The 19,618-nt window shown below is 37.2% G+C and overlaps 1 protein-coding gene across 1 annotated transcript in view; it reads right to left on the bottom strand.

The window, feature by feature from the left end:
* NRAP (nebulin related anchoring protein) overlaps nt 1–19,618 on the bottom strand; it is a 47,233-nt gene that overhangs the window by 20,335 nt on the left and 7,280 nt on the right. Inside the window, exons 9-23 of the mRNA XM_062496156.1 lie at nt 19,266–19,370; nt 16,424–16,528; nt 14,568–14,684; nt 13,070–13,174; nt 12,014–12,121; nt 11,204–11,308; nt 8,868–8,966; nt 8,259–8,363; nt 6,595–6,702; nt 5,674–5,775; nt 4,952–5,149; nt 4,627–4,731; nt 2,226–2,324; nt 1,080–1,184; nt 521–628 (exon numbers count right to left, since the gene is read on the bottom strand). Of these exons, the coding sequence (XP_062352140.1) occupies nt 521–628; nt 1,080–1,184; nt 2,226–2,324; nt 4,627–4,731; nt 4,952–5,149; nt 5,674–5,775; nt 6,595–6,702; nt 8,259–8,363; nt 8,868–8,966; nt 11,204–11,308; nt 12,014–12,121; nt 13,070–13,174; nt 14,568–14,684; nt 16,424–16,528; nt 19,266–19,370 (1,674 nt within the window). The remainder of the gene's footprint in view (nt 1–520; nt 629–1,079; nt 1,185–2,225; nt 2,325–4,626; nt 4,732–4,951; nt 5,150–5,673; nt 5,776–6,594; nt 6,703–8,258; nt 8,364–8,867; nt 8,967–11,203; nt 11,309–12,013; nt 12,122–13,069; nt 13,175–14,567; nt 14,685–16,423; nt 16,529–19,265; nt 19,371–19,618) is intronic.

The following is a 19,618-nucleotide window of genomic DNA, read 5'->3' as shown; positions in this document are numbered from 1 at the left end:
CTGGGTCCTCAACACAAGCAAGTAAGAAGATAATTTGCAAAATACAATGGAATGCCTTAGAAATCAGTGTCTATAAAGAATAAGCCTTTTCTTGATAATAATATGTTCACAAAAACCTGTAAGAAATATTTTCTTTTTGGTTCTGTCTGAGAAAAACAACATTCTTCAGGAGTTCAGAAGGTTCTTTCAGGTATTTTCTGGCCAGGCATAGCTGTATGAAGTTATGATGTTTCATAGGAGATTTCCACTTCATTTTGAGTTCTAGAATTCACCCTCAGGTCAAAATGAGAATAGGAAAACACAGTCAGCATGTGGGGAAAAGCTCTGAATCGCTCAGAGCAAACCTTCTGACTAATTACAGAATGCAAATCACCCAGACAATTCCTCCATCACTCCTTAGCATGAATCAAGTGATGGTGGCTCAGGGCACAGAGACATATGTGACACATCCCCAACACTAGCAGCAACCTGGACTGTCAGCTGTCCTAAGAAAAAGAAGGCTGATGGAGTCCATACTCACATCACTTGCCAGATCCCTCTTTGCCTTAGCTGTCAAGAATGACAAAGCATCCAAACGAAGCACAAATCCTTTTTCCTTCTGCTTCTCCCAGCTACTCCTGTAGAGTTTCTAAAAAGATGACAACAGCACAGTTTCTTTATTACTATCAATCCATTCTATTTGTTCTATAGTCATGGTGAAAGCTCTCCAGTAATGAGTCCCTCCTACACTCCATGCTCAGAAACCATATGGATACAGATCAGATCCTGGTGTCATCCTTGACATCCTGTAACTGTGGATGCTGTGGTTACTGCAACCCCAATATCTCATTGGTTCCAGTGAAACTGTCAGGGTACCACTTGCCTGGAAGCATGTGAAAAATGCACAGCTTCAAACTCTAGAAGTGGCAAGTCTTCAGAACAGCAGATGTGACTATTTATTAGGAGCATGGAATTAAATTTCAAGCTTTTATATCTCATACAGGAGGACCTTCTCTGAGAAAGAACATATGTTTTACCTACAGAACAAGTACTGCACAGCAGCTGTAACTATTCACAGGAGTGAGGGAATCACACAGTACCTCACTGATATTGGCAGCATTTGCTTTGGCCAGCATGAAGACGGGGTCATCTTTGCTGATGGTGTACTGGTGAAGAAACTGCTCTTTCCCTGACCTGTAGGCAACCTGTCCACAGGAAGCAAAGCAGGGCCAATAAGCAGTAATCCATATTTGATGTTGAAAGAAAACTGGTTAAAACATCCCAAATATTCAAGGATTTGCAAGGGTTAATTTATTTGGGAAAGTTATTTTTTAGCATCTTGAACTTTTGTCTTTAATAGGGGGTTAAAAACTGACCTAAAGGGTCAGGTTGATCAAACTACTCCTGGTTAAATTTCAAGGAAGCTTTGAACAGTACATTTATGAGGATACTTTATTTTTTTTTCTCAAAGTTAGCTACTTGCCTAACTATAAAGCTGACATCAATTCATACTCTACAAAATGCATGCAAGGATTTATTTGACCCAATGTTAATCTGTAGCTACTTCTTGGGTAGAATGAAACCCTTTAATAGGACATAGAAACAGAATTCTAAGCTTGAAATGAAGAACACTAAGCAATTGAATCTGCAGAGAACATTTGTGACCTAAATGCAATTGCTGACACAATACTCCAGTGAGGATTAAAATTACAACTTCGAATGAAAACATCAAGGACCTTTTATGATCCAAGCAGAAATCATCCCCATTTTATATCCCAGGGCTACAACAGCAGAGAAATTAACTGCTCTGTTTTAGCCCATGAATTTCTTGGAGGAGCTGTTGAAAAACTGTGAAAATATGCCCCATTTCACAAAGTGTTACATTTCTTACATCACACAGAAAAATAAGTCCCTACTATAAAGCTTTAAATCTGTGGTTACTATTCTGATTTCAGCACACACAGAAAGGCAGCTTGTCCAGCATGCAAGAGATAAGTAACAAGAGTCAGGAGCCCATTCCCAATGGTGCTGGATTTTTGTTGCTGTTGTTCTAGTTCAAAGAATTCCAGGAGAGAATTAATCAAATAAACAAATAAAACCCCTTAGAATGAATCTGAAGAAACTTTATATGTTGAAAGACTTTATGATTAGGGGGGCTCTTACCATCACACTGGTGTACATATATCAGGAATGACCACATAATGCCTAAGCTGCTTGCAAAGAGACAAATTCAGTCAAGGACTCACATCACTTTGAAGTTCCTGGCTTTTCTTGGCATGCTTGATCTGAGAACTGTCAGCCACACTGGTGAACTTCAGAGCATCAGCCTTCTGCCTGTACTTTTTCTACAGCAAATTAAAAAAGTTACACAAAATTTTCTATAGTACTTGCCCTCCCCCAAAAAATGTATCACTCAAAAAAAAAAATACATGAGTGATAGAGCCAGAAGTGTACTGTAAATTCCCAAGACAAGCTTCCAAGTACTGCTGAATTTTGAGGTGAGGAGGGAAGTGCAGAGGCACGTGCCAAATGCACTGTTGCTGACACTACAGGCATGGGTATCTTTGGTGCCAGATGTGCTGTCTACATATCTTACAGGACCTAGGTTGCACACCAACCCATGGTGTTCACAACCTGGGTATGACTTAAGTCAGGATCCAAGAGAGCTGATAAACCACACAGTGTTACCATCTCATTTCCTTACAAGAGACTTCTCAAGCATGTGCATGGGTGGTTAAATCACTGAACATATGTTACTGAGATATTTTGAAATTATTGAGATGATAATTAAATTCGAGAAAGCAATTTCAGAGTCCTGAAAGTAACTTGAATTCAAAATCTTCCCCATCCTCTCAAAATCTTCCCCTTTTCAAAGCAGAGCAATGCATAGATATTTCAGTCAAGCCTTTCTGGGGTGAACAGCTATGAGAGGCCTCCACAAGGTTAAAGTCTCAGATATGGGAAAAATATTGTTCTTTATTCATCCTCTGTTGCAAATACTTATATATAATCCATTTGAATGGACAAATGTGCATAGAGACTAATATTTTAGGTCTGGTAAATAAGACTGTCCATACTTTTTACATTTTTGTTTTTTTACATTTAGGTTTGGTAAATAAGACTGTCCAACTCCATTTTACATTTTGTTTTACACCTGAAACACACTGAAGTGAATGGAAAACTTTAATTGACTTCATAAGGCTTTAGAGCAGGTCTGTTTTCCATTAATATCTTTGCTTCAACCTTTTGAACTACTCATTTGAGAGTGAGCTAAGCATCCTTTCTTTCTTTGAGATAGTACAAGGAAATGCAGGACTCTCTTTCAAGACCACACTGTGACAGGGGAGACCCAGCAAACACTTCTTGTATACTCTAATTGAATTCTTATTCTACCAGTTCAGACATGAAGTGGGGCATTCCACCAGGAAAGGGTGTAAATGCATTTTTTTTTTTTTCATTATCTGGCATTTCAGGAGAGAAATACTTCTGTTTGAACTGATGGGTGAACAGATCAGCTTACACTGTGTCTCTGCTAGGGGAACACAAAACAGAAGTTAAAAAAGCATGCAGCACTTCAAAGAGGTGCTCATCGCTTTATTTTAGAAACCTGGAAGGAAGGGAGGCAGATTAAAAACAGCATGTTTTGTCACATTGCATGGAACACAATGTAGTGACATCCTGCAAAGAAATGACAAAACGCCAGGCTTTGTATGGCAATAGAGATCTCTAAAATAATATCCACCAGTCTCAGGTTTAGGTGACTGTCAGCCATCTCGTGGCCTTGCACAGCACTGGAATGAAAAGGCAGATCATTATGGATTAAATATTTGTGGAAGTGATTATTACTACCACACACCCCAGAAGCAGATGTCAGTCTACCTGTAGCAAGACACCAGATCTGAGGTAGCTGCTCTTTCGTTTCTAAGATGTATTTTTACCCCTCATAGGAGTAGTGAGAGGATGTCAGAGACCCAAGGTGTCAGAGTGTGATCACCAGTAACTAACTGGCTTCTGTTCCTCCTTCCAGAACTAAGTGGGATTTTGTCCTTCTTGTCAAACTTCCCCTAATTTATTCTCCTCTCTGTTCTCTAGTTTTCCTAGCACTAGTGAGACTGCTCAACCATAGCTAAGAAGCTGAGGAAATTTACTTCCATAAGGTTAATGGCAGTGAAAAGCCATGAATGAATAAAGCAAAAGCAAGGAAAAGAAGGAAAAGCTGAAGCTGCCAGTAAAGTCACAGCCTGTACTTGCTAAGGAGCAAGGAAATTTTCAGCTATGGCTAACAAAGATCTAATTTTTCAATACTGCTCCTTAAAACCTCTTTGTATTTCATGCAGCACAAGAAACTCAATGTAAATTCGATGCTGATCTGCAAAATGGACAGGAGAATGAAAAGAGGTGGAAGCACAACTGCAGGGATTTCTACCTCACAGATTATTTTGATAATTATATAAAGCAATAACAAAATTTTAATCTCTAACCCAGGATCTTCTAAACTATAGAATAACTACATTATGCCCACCAGTTTTTTCCATTTCTCAGATATTCCTTGTTAGGAATCCCTTAGCTATTCCACATAATGTAATGGAGTAAGTGTGCACGAACCTTTGAACAAACAACATACAGAAGCCTGAGAACTTTGCTTACCTCACTGACTAAATCTCCTGCCTTTTTGGCTTGTTGTATATTAAGACTTCCTTCTGTGATACATCCAGCTCCTTTCATCCACGTCAGATCTGCCCTATATTGGAGCTGCAGAGGAAAATTACATTTATTGGCACAGGGAACAAGAGTATAACGTTTGCAAGTGAACATGTGCACCCTTTCCAGTTTCAAAGCCATTGCAAAGACATTTTAAAAAGCCATAGTACAATGTGACAGCACACGTACCAAATAAGAATTAACATCAAATGGAAAAATTATAATCTCTTGTACTGTTTTTAACATTTAAGATAGATGTACACCATCTTACATCACTCTGGAGATCATAGGCCTTCCTTGCCCACTTGGTCTTCATATCTTCTGGAAGCACTGTGTACTCATGGAGTCTCGTTCTATAATCCAAGTCACTGGCAAGTGCCTGAGCCTTCTTAGCATGCCTCAGGTTTATCATGTCCAAGGGCAGATGGAAATGGGCCCTGCTCTCCTCAAAGCCTTTTTTGTAGGCAATCTAGAAATAGGAATGAAAATAGATTGTCTGTATCAGATATTGCAAAGCTATCTTAAGTCACTTCTCTTGTTTGGGTCCTTAGGAAGATTAGGCAAAAAACAAAGCAAAAAAAAAAATAAACCACAGGTAGAAATTAGGTCCTATAAGGGACAAAACAGATGTCAGGATAAATTTTCCAGATTCTAGAGACAATTTCTCTATTGCAGTACATCTTACTTGTAAGCATACCTTTACAAAGTTGAAAGTTCCATGCAGAAGTGTTTATATTGAGGTTTTAATATGATATTTTATTCATACTGAGGTTTTAACAGGATGTTATTTTCCTGCCCCAAAATAAGGACACTATTGCCCAAAATCCCCTGCTGTGCAATCATTGCAGATTAACAGATGGTGAATGAAACTAGTTTTGTCAAATGCTTCCAAGAATTTCTTACAGTGAGAGCAGTAGCAGTTGTAGATTGCATAGTGTTGCTGAAAGGTTCCTCATTATGAAAAACACCTTTTGTGTAAGAAAAATAATTTACCTCACTACTCATCTTGGCCACCTTCAGAGAGTGCAAAAGTCTTGAATCCTTGGTTTCAGTTGCTTTTCCTTTTGTTTTTTCATATTCTTCTTTATATTTAATCTGTCCAAAAAACAGCATAAATCTAAGAATATTTCCAATTACCCATGACATAAGAAATATGTTTTTCACTGGTGATCTGGATGGTGAAAATTTAGAAGAGCTTAGTCTGATTCCCTCATTGTCACTTCAAATTACCCATGTTTTCTCAGAAATTCCAAATATGCAAAGTCAGTCTCATTTATGAGGTCTTTAACCTCATTCTTTAAGGCTCAGCCCTCTGAGGTGTATATGCTTACAAACTTTAATTCTTCTGATTTGCCAAATTATCTGACTCTTAGAGGCAAAGGTAAGAGATCAATCAAAGCAAGGAATTCAAGGCTTGATTTTTTTAATGAGGTGGGATTTTAGAATCCTCACCACTGCTGAACACTTCCTTGCTGCAGAAAAAGTGTTTCCCTTTTCTGCCTCTCCACAGGTTAAAAATCTCGCTATAAGTTGTTTAGAAAGATTTTGTTTGGATTTTTTTTTTATATGTATGTGTTTATGTTAAAGCAACAGACTAAAGAAGCATGTATTCCCTTTGTGGTAGGTGATAATACTATTTTTGAGGCTATAAACAGTTCAAAACACTGAATTTCACTATGGGTTTATTGTGCAAATTTTGCTTCACTCTCTCACATGATTTTAAAAAATTAATTTTTGGACAGTGAAACTTCACAGCAGAATCTGAGAAAGTTTCCCACTGTTCATTAGCACATGAGAAAGATGGACAGCCAAATGCAGGATTTAAAAACCCAGATGAAGCAAAATATGCTTTGTTTCCCTGTGCTATAGCTACTTATATAAAGAATAATTCCCAGGTAACTAAATGTAACATACATCACTTGCAAGATCCCTTGAAGCTTTGGCAGCAAGTAAAGGCATAGAATCAAGTTTCATTTCAAAGCCCCGGCCCTTACTCTTCTCCCAGCCTTCTTTGTACTTAATCTGAGAAAGGAAAGAGAGCAACATGTCACTAACACATAAACACACAGGATTTTCAAACAAATGTGGAAATGACTGAGAGAAAAACAGAAGCATAAATACACTCAGTCCACAGACTGGGACTCTCTTAAGTCACAGTTCATTGTCATTTTGAGCTAATTAATTGTCTAGGATTGAGTCAAAATTTTATTCTTGGAGTTCACAGGCACTTAATGTCCCAGAACATCTACCAATAATTCTCAATTTCAGACAGATATGGAGGGAGGGATTTTTAAAATTGTCTCTGCAATGCAAGTAGTATAGATCTATAGGAGCTGGTCTAGAGGCAGAACAGCTAGTGTTAAGAGCCAGACAACACACCACTCATTTCAGGATTTTTCTGTCCCACTCCCAAATTATAACTAGTCAAGTCCCATGCACTGAATTTGAAGCTGCAGTTCTTTACATGTGCATTCAAAAGGAATCCAGGTCATGTGCTCCGAGACCACCCCACAGGGTGAAGCACAGGTCAGTGAAGCAGCCCTTATGATCAGGAGATTGTCCCAAAAGCAGCCTCATGAGCCACATGTCTTACAAACACTAATGAAATGCATGAGAATCACGTACTTAACTTCTGGAAGTTGGTAGAACTTATGGTAATAGTTTTTTAAGATCTTTTTCAAGATTCCACTTGAAATTCCATTCAAGCAAGATCAGATATGCCTTCATCCATGCTATGCATGCCCCTAATGAAGGTAGAAGGTTTTCAGGATGCTCCAGTTTGTGGATTTGGCTTTTTGCATCTTTATATTTTACCAGTGTCTAATAATGAGCATGCATCCCAACACAGTATAGATGCAAAGAATATTCCTCCACAGCACTCTGCCAATGCAACTCAAATAAAACTAAGGGGAAGAACGCATAACACAAAAATCTTGCAGTAATAACAACTCAAAACCATGAAAAATCATGAAACTGGTTAAAAAATAAAAGTAACACCAGTAAAATCTGGAGATTTTTTCCTCATTTTGCACTTATTTGTCTTGGGGCTTTTCCCTCCAAAACTATCTATGACAGCGAAGGCTTGAAAAATGTTCTAAAAATTAAATATAAATTCAAATTTTCCTGCAAGTACTTGGTTTTAACCCACAAGAGTCTAAGTGAATCATTATTTATTGCCAGGAATTATGAATGGGGAAACAGTGGGCTTGATCTAAGTTGGCTGAAGTCACTGTTTCTTTCCATTGACTTCTGTGGACTTTGAATTACTAGAATTGTGCAATGTTGGTTCTTCATGCAAATGTCACCTCAGAAGCAGTTAGTTTTGTGGAGTGAATACTGATTTACTGATTTGAAGAAACTCGGATCATCTGAAAATATCTTGGGGAAAAAAAATCTAGAGGTTTCACTGTCCTTGAAATCAGATCCCCGACTATTCTGGGCACCATATTTCATGTTGTTTATTACAAAGCCAAATGATAAGTGCTAAAAGCTTCCTGAAAGAGTGTCATCATCTTTATAATAATTTCAGTCTACTAACAGCATCATGAATGCCAGTATTTCCCCAAGGCTTCACTTACCTCACTGTATAACTCAGCATTGGCTTTTGCTTTCACTAGCAGTGGTACATCCTGAGGTAGAGTGTAATTTGTTTTTGTCTTCTCATACTGAGCTCGGTAGTTCAACTGCATATGTTGAAAAGGTCAGCAAGAAACTCAGTTATTTTTAACTTAATAAAAATATAACCATTAGATTGATTGATTGCTGTTAAATTTCAGGTTATTGGTGCCATAAATTATAAATACACTCATAGGAATTTGTGATGCAAATATGAAGTCAATAAGCTTTTATTTAAGCACTAGGAAGTAGAAATTTATTATATAAATAAAAGAGCGTCTGATTATCTTGAAATGCAAAAGATGTAATTTAAAACTTTGCCTTAATAAATAGACAGAAAACAATTTCTTAAAAAACACACTGATACAAATCTTAAAAGGGGAGACAAATATTAGATTTACTGGTATGCTCACCACATTTTTGAAAGTTATTTCATTCAATATATATTCTTGGTTTGGCTATGAATATGCTGAAAACTATCAAGAATAAAACACATAAGGTTCCAAATGCTATTAAATTAAATTTTCTCATCATTCTAATAAAGATCAGTGGCTAATGATGGCAGAACTTACATCGCTGAGCTGCTGTGCATTTATTTTGGCTTGAGCAATTTGTGGAGTGCTGGCAACAGAGCTGTACTTCAGCTTGTCTATGCTTTGCCTGTAGTTTACCTAATTTAAAATAAAAAATTAAAAAAAAAAAGTTCAGTTAATAAAGGAAGAAATGGTCAGACCTGGATAAAATATTGCTTAAACCACAATAAATAGAGATGAGGAAAAATGCCAGGATCTCTTGGATGAGATCTGAGTTAGTGCTCTGAAAGTTTCCCTGTCTGAGGTCACAGATTATTTTCCCCCTCTAAAATTAATCCATTTACAATCCCTTCCTGTCAAAACAACAAATTCTTACAAAGATGCAGCACCAGCTACAAATCATTGCTATAAAATCCCCCAAATCATTGCTATTAAGTTCATATTCTTAACCATGACTTCGTCCATTTTTATCTTTATCAAACAAGAATTACTGTAATTACCTATGGAGAGGTCTGAAGTGTACCACTGAATAGAGCAAATAAACTCTCTTATACTTGGTCATTACTGAGTTTTAATGTAATAAACTGACCACAGAATTTCCCTGTGTGTTCAGAGTTTTGTGTAGCTGTTGAGAAAAGAAAAATATATACCAACAGTACAATAAAAGTAATTTTAATGTCAGCCATCAAGAGGACCGGAGCCCACTAAAGTGCCAATACATTAATATGGTAGAAACAGCAATAAGTTATAAACTAAATATGTAAAAGCCCCAAATTATGCATGATAAAAAATATCATATGATGTTTCCTTTCAAACCTGTTGCTGCAAAAGAACTCATTGCTATATTACAAGACACAATTATTATTCTCTGTAGGCTCTCATTAATATTCACTGTAGTTAATCACCACTTTGCAAACATTGCAAATCACATTGCTTAAAACTAGTTTCTTAAGAACACTTCTTCCCAGTAAAGTGGAGCATATTTCTAGAGACTTTGAGTTACTGAAACTATTTCAATGCAAACCTTCTTATCTCCCATATCCTCACATAAACTTCCTCATTCTGCCAGAATGATAAAAGCTAGGAAAAAAGGCCTGAATTATCTCACAGGTCCAAAGTGATTAAGGTACTTAAAACAGTGCATTTGCTTCCTCGGAGGCAGAGAGAATTTTAATTCCATGGAAAGGGATAATTTCTTTTTAACTGAAATTGTGTACTTATTGCTACTTGTGATTGCTTAGTGTATGAGAGAGTTGTATTCCTAAAAGAGTTCAGAGTAAGCATGTTGGTTATTTGGGATCACACAAGTCCTGGGAACAATTCAAAATCTTACATAAGGACTGGTGCACCCAAATCTCTGTGGCCAGTGGAATTATGTGTTTCAAACCCCTATGCTGACTATCAATTGTAGAGCCTCTGGAATTGCTGAAATGTTTTTTACATTTTGGACATGAATCTATGCTTACCTTGAATTCTTTAAGAACACAGCTCTCTCACACAGTAAGCAATCAAACACTGAATTTTACTGTTCTCAGCTTTTACAAAGGCAAAGCTGAAGCCACTGCTGTAGGTCATCTTAAGAGCTGAAGTATACCCAATGCTTCTTCAAAAACATCAGGGTTCCCAATTCTAGCTCTTCATGCTACCCTCCTTGTCTTGGAAGAGGTGTTTAGGCCCAGATAAATCTCACATAATGCTAATGACCTCTCTAAGGCATATTGCTCCTGGTTTATTGCAATTTCAGCATAAAGACAGGCTGTACATCCTTTAGGAAGTCAGAGCTGCTGCTCTCTTCCTGTTGATTTTATAATGGTTACACACACTAGCACAGCAGCACAAAAATCTCCTCACATTGCTCTAGCAGTAACTCAAGCCCAGGCACAAGGGCTCCTCCTCTGCATGGCCCACAGGCTGGAGAGGTTATGTGGCCACCCAGCTCCCCTTCAAAGGGGAACACCTCTCCAGGAATTCACCAAGGGTTCACAAAGGCTCTTTCAGTCTCCCTGTCCTTCCAGTGCTTCCAGTGCTGGATGCTGCTGTTGAAGCTGGCCCAGGATGGTGAGACCTTTGCAGCACAGAGCTGGGATAGGGCAGGAGTCCCTGATTTCACATCAGGAGTCCCTGATTTCACATCCCTCCACAGTCTGTGCTGGACTGAAGCCAACCACAGGACATGGCAGCACTTTCTACTGCTCTGAGACCTCTTGACACTGCAGTTTTTTGTTTTAACTTTGATAGCAATGGGTGTTTGCTCCTATCATTAAATCATCATTTGACACATGCAATCTATCACAATCTCTCCTACAGAGAGATGATGAGCTATGCAAGTCATAGGAAAAAAAAAAAAACAGAAACAAAAACATAAAATTATTTACATCTTTCAAAGGGACCAACTTTCTTGTTGTCTGGTATGAAGGAGTGAGAGTAGCTGGGTAATTGTAGTCAACACCATCATGTTTGTAATCAGACTTATAGGCTATCTGAAACACAACAAGAACAAAAAAAAAACATCATTCTTTTTTTTTTCCAGCTGTCATTTGTTTGAATAATTATCAGTCAAGAGGAAAGGAGAAACAATAATATTAATATTAAATGCAAGAAACAAAGTAAGTTCAATGTCATGAGTGACAAAGAAAATGAAATTATTTGCATAGTTTAGCCACTAATTGATTCTTTTTCAGCTTCTCAATTAATCCAATGCCAACAGTAGGAGCATTAACTTAACTTCCACCTATGACACATCTCTTTTATCTTTCTGCTTAGTTCTCAAGCTTCTTACAGATTTGTAAATAATGTACTTGAAGGAATGGTATGTAATGAAATAACTTCTTGACTAACCCAGTAAATTAAATTGGAATCCAGAAATCTTCATTAAAGACTGTTTTTTCCAGCAAAGGTCTGACCCTGGGGGTGGTGGCAAACAACCTTCAGCATCCTACTGATGTCAAAGAAAACTGAAGGATCTCAGTATGTTGCCAAATCACTGAAATTTCTTATTTTAACTTCTTCCACGCAGTGAGCCATAAAATAGTACAAAAGGGTTTCCAGAATTTCCCCTCTTCTCACCATATCTATCCATCAGATCCCCAGTACAGTATGTTCTAAAGTTTTCTATCAACTTCATTCTGGAAAAGCTGAAAGACAAGGTGGCAACAAGCTTATAAGTGTGATTAAAAGGGACTTACATTGCTTGCCAAACTGCCAACTTTCATGGCATGGAGCATCCTCTTGTCCATGCCAATACCCACATAGTGACCTTTCATTTCATTCTGGTATGTTTCTTTGTATTTAAGCTGTACAAAAAAAAAATTATAAATATATATATATATATATATATATATATATATATATACTCTGAGAAAAAGCATTCAATTTTTCTACAGAAGAGTTTCAGCTTTTAAGAGTTTCCATATTTTACAGCAGGGAGACAAATCATTACCACTCTGGTCTACTGGTGTTGCTCCAATACAGGAACTCATTAGTCCACAACAGCCCTGGTATTTTAAAAAATAAAAGCTAAAACCCTCTGTGAGTTTATTTTTCTACAAGATATCACTTACTTGCTCTTCATATCACCTGAGTGCCACATAAACAATATACATCTGCAGTTCATCAGAAATAAATACTAGAATAAAGTCCCAGGGAAACAATATTTGCACACTAAGAAATTAACAACATTGTGTTATTTTGGTGCAGCTTTCACCAATCCCAAAGTGGGGGATTTGGCAAGAAAAATTGATCATTCTACTGTCTCAACTGCACAACAAAATATTTACTCCTCTGGGATTTCAGCAAGAGGCAGTATGAAACAAAATTGTATTTCATGAGATACAAGAGGTATAACTATTAACACTGGTTATTTTCACACAAGAATTATGCTCCTCTCTGGAATGAACTCTGGTGAAGTATCTTCTGCCAGTCAGGAAATGGACTTGCACAATGAAATAATAATTATGACAGACAACAGTAACAACTGACTGCTACTTCTCTAGATCAGCAGTACACGGTAAGCAACCTGTCTTCCAAATACCATATTAGTTCTTTCCAGAATCCTAAGTAAAATGAGCCCCAGCTATACATCAGGACACACTAGGATAAGTGTTGTACAAAACCGGGCTAAAATCAGCTTTAATCACACTTCCAGCACTCATTTGTCTGAAACACATGCACACAGATGACCTGTGATTCCAGCAGCTAACAAAGCAAACAAGCCACACACAAGGGTGGTACTGAAAACTTACATCACTGGTGAATTTTGAGATCTTGCTCATATTCTTGAATTGCGGAGTGTCACAGTAGTTCATGCTGTAGCCTTTGTTGTTTCCAAGATCTTTCTTGTACTCCACCTTAGTGACAAAAATGCACAATGGGAAGTATGGTAAAACCTTAATCTGCTCTATCAAGTTCCTTCATTCACTTTTTATTAGGCAGACCCACTGTTCAGAGATTTTGATACATGGTTTTCCTCAGATGGCATATGATGAAAATTAATATGAAGAGAATTTTCATATACTCAGTTCTCATTTTATAGGCAAAAGAAACACAATTGCATCCTCTCCAAAGTGTACAAGACAGAGACAGGAGGAAAACAATTAACAAAAACAGTGATATGCAAAGAAATTCCAAGGTGAGTGTGGAGCAAATGATCATGTACAAATGTGCCATGTACCAGATTCCAGCAAGACCTCAGCAAGAGCTTTTGTACTCTTACAGTCATTCCTGTTTAAGGAACATGTACTCAGCCTGTAACAGCTGCAGTGAAAGACTGAGAGATGAGAAGAACTCGGCTTGCTTAGTCGAGGAAATCAAAGGCAGAGAGAAGAAAATGATATATTTGTAAACCTCTCAAAAAAGTAACCATGCAGGGAGAAGAACTTTTTAAACTAAAGGGCAATGCTAGCACAAAACACAGTGGCAATAAAGGGGACAAGAATAAATGTAGGCTAGAAATTGGAATAGGAGGATTATACGATGCTGTGTCAAACCAGCAGGAGCCAGGAATCATTGGCCCAGGAGGGCCCTTCCAGCCCTACTTCCAGGGACTTTTCATTATTGAATGTTTTATACTTTGACATCTCAAGAGTATAAGTTTTTAAGCTGCCATGGGGAAATTCTAGAAACTCACATTTATTAATAGTTTTATAGCTGATATGACACTATAAATAAATAAATAATTCAGAATCTACTGAGAATTCTGTTGCAATCTTCCCTTGCCAAGCAGAAAAAGAATCAATTATCAGTGTCTCGTAGTCTTTCACATGATGGAAGAGAATAGAAATCTGCATAACCAGAATGGGATAAATTTTGTCTCTGATATTTTTTGATTACTAGAATAATATTTGAGAAGCTCTAAGGTACACAGGCAATTCATTATATTTTATATATTAAGGTACACAGCCTAAAGCATTATATCTTAATATCATATTAAAAGCACAATATAAGTTTGAGGTGGGTTTTTTTCAGATTTTTATTCTTTATGTGGTCAGAACTAGAATCATTCTCCTGGGGTTAATTTCCCACACTCTCATACAGGTGATTGGAAAGGCCAGAACACAGCACCTGAAGATCTGCTCTTGAGCTTTTCTCTCCAGTTGCTGTGCTACACACAGATGATTTTTGTTATGTACAATGCAGTAAGAACAACAGCTTTTTTTTTTAACTTGCAGTTCTTACTCATCAAACACAAATGTTTGTACGAGCTGCTCCCAAAGTTGTTAAGAGATCGATTCAAGCCCTTACCTCACTGACAAGCTTGTTAACACTTTGGGCTTGTTTAAGAACCAAGTTGTCTTCAGCTGTTAGGGAGTGAAAGTGAGCTGCACCTTTCATCTTGGAAAGATCTTTCTTGTATTTTATCTGAAAAGAAGTAGGGAGAATTATAAAATAGATGTGCACCTTTTCATCCTCACTATTTAGACTGGCTTCATGAGTCAGGATAATATCTTCCCTGTGCTGGCTTTGATAAGTAAATGGAACTTGCCAAGCTGAAAAACTGTATTTACTACCTTGAATAACCCAAATATAACCCCATAGACCCTCACAGTCCCTCTCAAGGCATTTTACTAGATGGAATTTTTTATAAATTTTTTACATAGACTGAGCAGCCCTGGCTGTTGTTAATATCTTGAACAGATTACCAGCAGATTCTTGGCTGGAGCTTGTGTGCTCCTCTATTAATGAAGTTAATCCTCGGAATTTAATTTTAGTCAGAGAATTACAGATAGTTATCAAGTGCTCTGCAAACTTTTCCTTTTGTAGAAACCAGCTTTTAAAAAAAGCTGTATCCTTTTTGTACTTTTAGTGTGTTTAAGGAAATTATATTTCTCTACGTAATCAAGATTGAAATAAGGGATTACTAAATTTAATTTAGACATCAGGTTATTGATGTAAATTGGACTTGGATGGGTGAAGAGAGGTAGTACTTGGCTTCTTATAAATTATTTTACATGAACTGAAATGCAAAGTGTTTGTTGTTGTTTTTTTTTATTTTCCAAGTCTGCACATATTTCCTCAGGCTCTAAGACTATAAGGCAGGTTGGAAAGTACTGTCATGTGCAAATTTTACTGCCATGAACCAATCGTCCTCTTCACTCAATGCATTATAAATTAATGAGGAAACTACTCACCAATATCATTTTGAAAACCTGTAAAACTGTGCTCTTTATCTGGAAAGGTTAAATATTTTATATTTAAACAGGGGATTACTGAGTTTGTCATCAAACTGGGATTGGTCACAGAGGATTTGAGGTGTTTTATATTCTCTCAGTGATAAGCTCAGGTAACAGAACATGACTGATCCTTCCACTCCAGTTTATTGCTCATGTCTAGTCCAGACTAATAGAAGCTGAAAGACTCAACCATCTGTTAGCTCCCCAGAAGACAGACTGAGCTCATCAGCTCAGACAGCCCCATCGGGGACAGGTGTCCACACTACAAAAATTGTCACTCACAGGACCCCTTCAGAGCAGCCACAGGGTACTGACCTACAGGCTGGCCCATTTTTGTCACTGCCAGAAATGGTCTCCACAAATAGGGCTGAGTCCCTCTGATGGATGGGGTGGATGCAGGAATCACATACCACCACCTTTTTGCCAATTCTTTAGTTTACCGCCCAAAACCAAAAATCACATCCCAGAAATAAGCTCACTTTTGTGATGTGACAGTGTCATAGTCTATGCTTCTTTTCCTCCATATGACTTGCTTTGTGCTAGAGGCATGATACATCAAAATATCAAAACCAGTACAGTTCATTCATCCTCCATTTATTCACTACTGGGAATACCACAGTAGTCCACGGGATGATTAAGGCAGTTGAAGGTTTCATTAATAATACAGGTGCAGATTTGCCAGGAGGGTTAACCTAACAGTAGGGATCCCCATTAGTTGCTACATCCCTCATGCAAGCTGGAGCTGTGCCCCCTTCTATTAATGGATATTATTAATCCCCTGAGCCATTCAGTTCCCAGCAATGCAGCAAAATGTCACTTTTGTTTACTTCTCAAGTGCAGTTTTAGCATTCTCCTCCCAGGCACTGCTCTGACAAACTGCTGTTTTTAATTGTTTATGAATAGTATTGATTCAGGTTTCATACTTACATCACTTGCCAATTCATTTGCTTTCTTGGCATTTTGATAAGCTGGAGTGATCATAGCAGGAAAGCTTCCTTTCCCTCTGTGCTCCTCAAACTCATCCATATATCCCTGAAGAAAATTCAGAGTGTTTACTCATCACACATGGCCAGATGGGGCCATGGGTTATTTTACAAAGCCCCACAGTCTTGTTAGCAGAGAGGTTCATGGCTTCAATTATTATTTTTAATAAAAAAGACCAAAATATAAGAATAAATTGACGTGTTAAATTACCTGTGACTCTGAAGCTACCTGTGCTGCATTCCAAGAGAAATTTAGGTAGCTACTAGCTGTGGTCAAGATAGCATTCAAGTGTACAATCACAGACACCCTTCTGATCTAACCTCATTTCTTACAGACATATCTGCTAGCCTCTCTGTCAATACATGTTTCCCTGGAATATTATAGAAATAGCTACTGGTTTGGTTAGCCAGGAGACTTGTTTTAAGTTAACAAGTTTAACATAGGATCAACCTTCCTTTGTGGTGTTATAGAAGCTATTTGATCTTTCCATGGTCATTTTTCACATCATAATTGACCAAAAATAATAATTCTCTAGTGCAGTGATATATTTTGAAGAGGGAGTAATAAATGAAACAGACATACCTAGAGATCAAAATGCCAAACTCCTTAGTAAAAAAAATCACAAAATTCCACTTGTCTAATTTTAAAAACTCACAATTGTTGTGGAAGTAAAACATCTTAAATACATCTACAGATAAGTATATGTGTAAATATTTGACAATTTGAAAGTCATTAGATAGTTTAACATCAAAATACTGGAGATTTTTTTTTCAATTGTAATGGACAATAATCATCCCAGAGCCTTCTTTGGCAAGATCTGGGGAGAATATGGAGTACAAACAAGAATACAAATATGTGAGATGTAGTGTAATGTATCTTCTCTGCAATACTTTGTAAATCTGTTGTAGTAAAGAGGCAGCTTGAGTGAAAATAGAATGTGCCATGAATAGAATGCCATGGAGAGCACAGATAGGAAGGACTACAAATATCTGGGATATTTCTTTTGTGTTGTCTCAATGCAAAACCATCCATCGGAGGCCATTTTGTGCACCATCAATGTCATATTTTAAAATAGGACATGCCACAAGTTTGTGAACGGCATGATGCCATAGTTACAATGGCATTAAATTATTCTATAAACAGGCATAGAAAATTAAAAATAGAGTTGATTAATCAGATGAGTTAGTTTCTTAAAATATTATTAATGAGTTTGAATTCTCCAGACCAACCTGGAACCTTTTGCTTCTAACTTCCTTAAATACACTTTAATATCATTTCTAATATTGTGCATATATTCAAGGTTTTAGAAAACTACTATGACCACGCTTAAGTTTTTTAAACATGAACAAAACAGATGTTCAGCACAGAAATTTTACAGTAAGATTCCTTAAATTGTCTCATGTAATATATAAAAATATGCATGTGCATATATATCTATATATATCTGTCTAATGCACACTCAATTCATTGATGATCTCAACAGTTAGAAATCTAATCCCTCTACCCATGTTAAGTCACAATTTACTCAGAAAGATCCATTAATTTCAGTGACTTTGTGTTATTTGACTAATAATATCAGTATCCAATCTATAAAGATTAAAACTCAAATCAAATTTGAAGTCTATGACTGAAGTTTCAAAGACACTTTCAAAGAAAGAAAACTTAAATTAATTCTAAAACTGAAGCATTCTAAGGCTTGGAAATGTAATTAGGGCTTTTTCAAATTAATTTTATTTGTTTATTCCTATTAAAACTTGTAGCAGTTCAAAAGACAAAACTAATTGAAGGATTCATTGCTACACTTCTAAACTCATATTCTTCAAGGATGGTTTGCTTTTCATAGAATACTAAATGTAGATCTGGACGGAAGAAATGAAGCAATGTGAAATACCAAAGGTTTTAGGAAAATACAGCCCCTGTTCCTTCATTTCTCCTAAATATATGGACCTACTAAGGAGCAGGACAAAAACCCTTGAGATTAACCATATAGTTTTTTTATACAACACCACTATTCAATTCCTTTCAAATTCCATTTAGCCTCATTCAGTTCTATTTAGCTGCGCTATTTCCCTAACATAATTGGAATAGAACTTTGAGTGCATTTTGGATGAGCACAAAACCAATTGTATTCCCTTAAAAAGGAAACATAAGCAAAACAAATGCTACTGACCAAAACAGAACTAAAGCCTATTAGGTTCCAAAAATACAGAACTACAGCTTTTCAGGCTTACAACTCCCTTTTTGTAGAGGAGGTGAAATCTAAGAGATTCAATGCCGTTCACACATATTTAGAGCTGCAAAGTTCCTAAGATTTGTGAGAATACCCACTGGGAAAAGGCACCTAACTTACCACCAACTTTCTACCATTTCACAACCCTTTTGCTTTTCTCCTGACTGAATTTCCTTACTCATGGAGTGGGAATATTTCCTGGAGTAAACACATTTCAGCCTGACACATAACAACACCACAGTAGAAATGTAGAGTGTGTACATGCACACTGATAAAATTTGCCAAGGTCAGTCTTCAGGAATGGCCCTACCAAAAGGGTCTTGCAGTGACAGTGAGACACCTTGTAGTCACATCTTTAGGTGTCAGTGATAGACACATTCCACTTCAGGAGCTCAGTGCTGTTTGCACACCATCTTTTCCCTTTCTCACACAGGGAAACTAAAGTGAAAATAGGTGTCACCAGTTCCTAAAGCCTTGAGCAATCAGCCCATCATTGCCTTGAGCAATCATAGTAATGACCAACGTCAGCATGGCTGTCTCTTGGATGTTGCATACCTGTCCATATTGATCTGCATTTTCTCTTGCAAAAGCAACATCTGTTCCAGCTGTATGGCTGGCTTTTCCCTTGATCTCCTTTTCATATCTTTGATGATACTTTACCTAACAGGAAAAGAAGGAAACGAATAATCTGGGTGAGTTTAGTCTGGTACACAGATGCTGCACAATAAATAACAACCAATGACATGAACATGTTTTTAATAAAGGATTGTCAGAATTCCCATTGCCACCAACTTGCACAAGTCAAATACGCCACTTGAAGATATAAAAACAGAACTAGTGGTGTACTTTTTAATAATGCAGCAGGAACACAGGACTTGCCATTGCAGCCCAGACCACTGGTTCAGTGT

The sequence above is a fragment of the Cinclus cinclus genome, chromosome 7 (assembly GCF_963662255.1).
Source record: "Cinclus cinclus chromosome 7, bCinCin1.1, whole genome shotgun sequence".
Lineage (NCBI taxonomy): Eukaryota > Metazoa > Chordata > Aves > Passeriformes > Cinclidae > Cinclus > Cinclus cinclus.
Note: the sequence above shows the minus strand (reverse complement) of the source record. Positions and strands in the feature narration are given on the sequence as shown.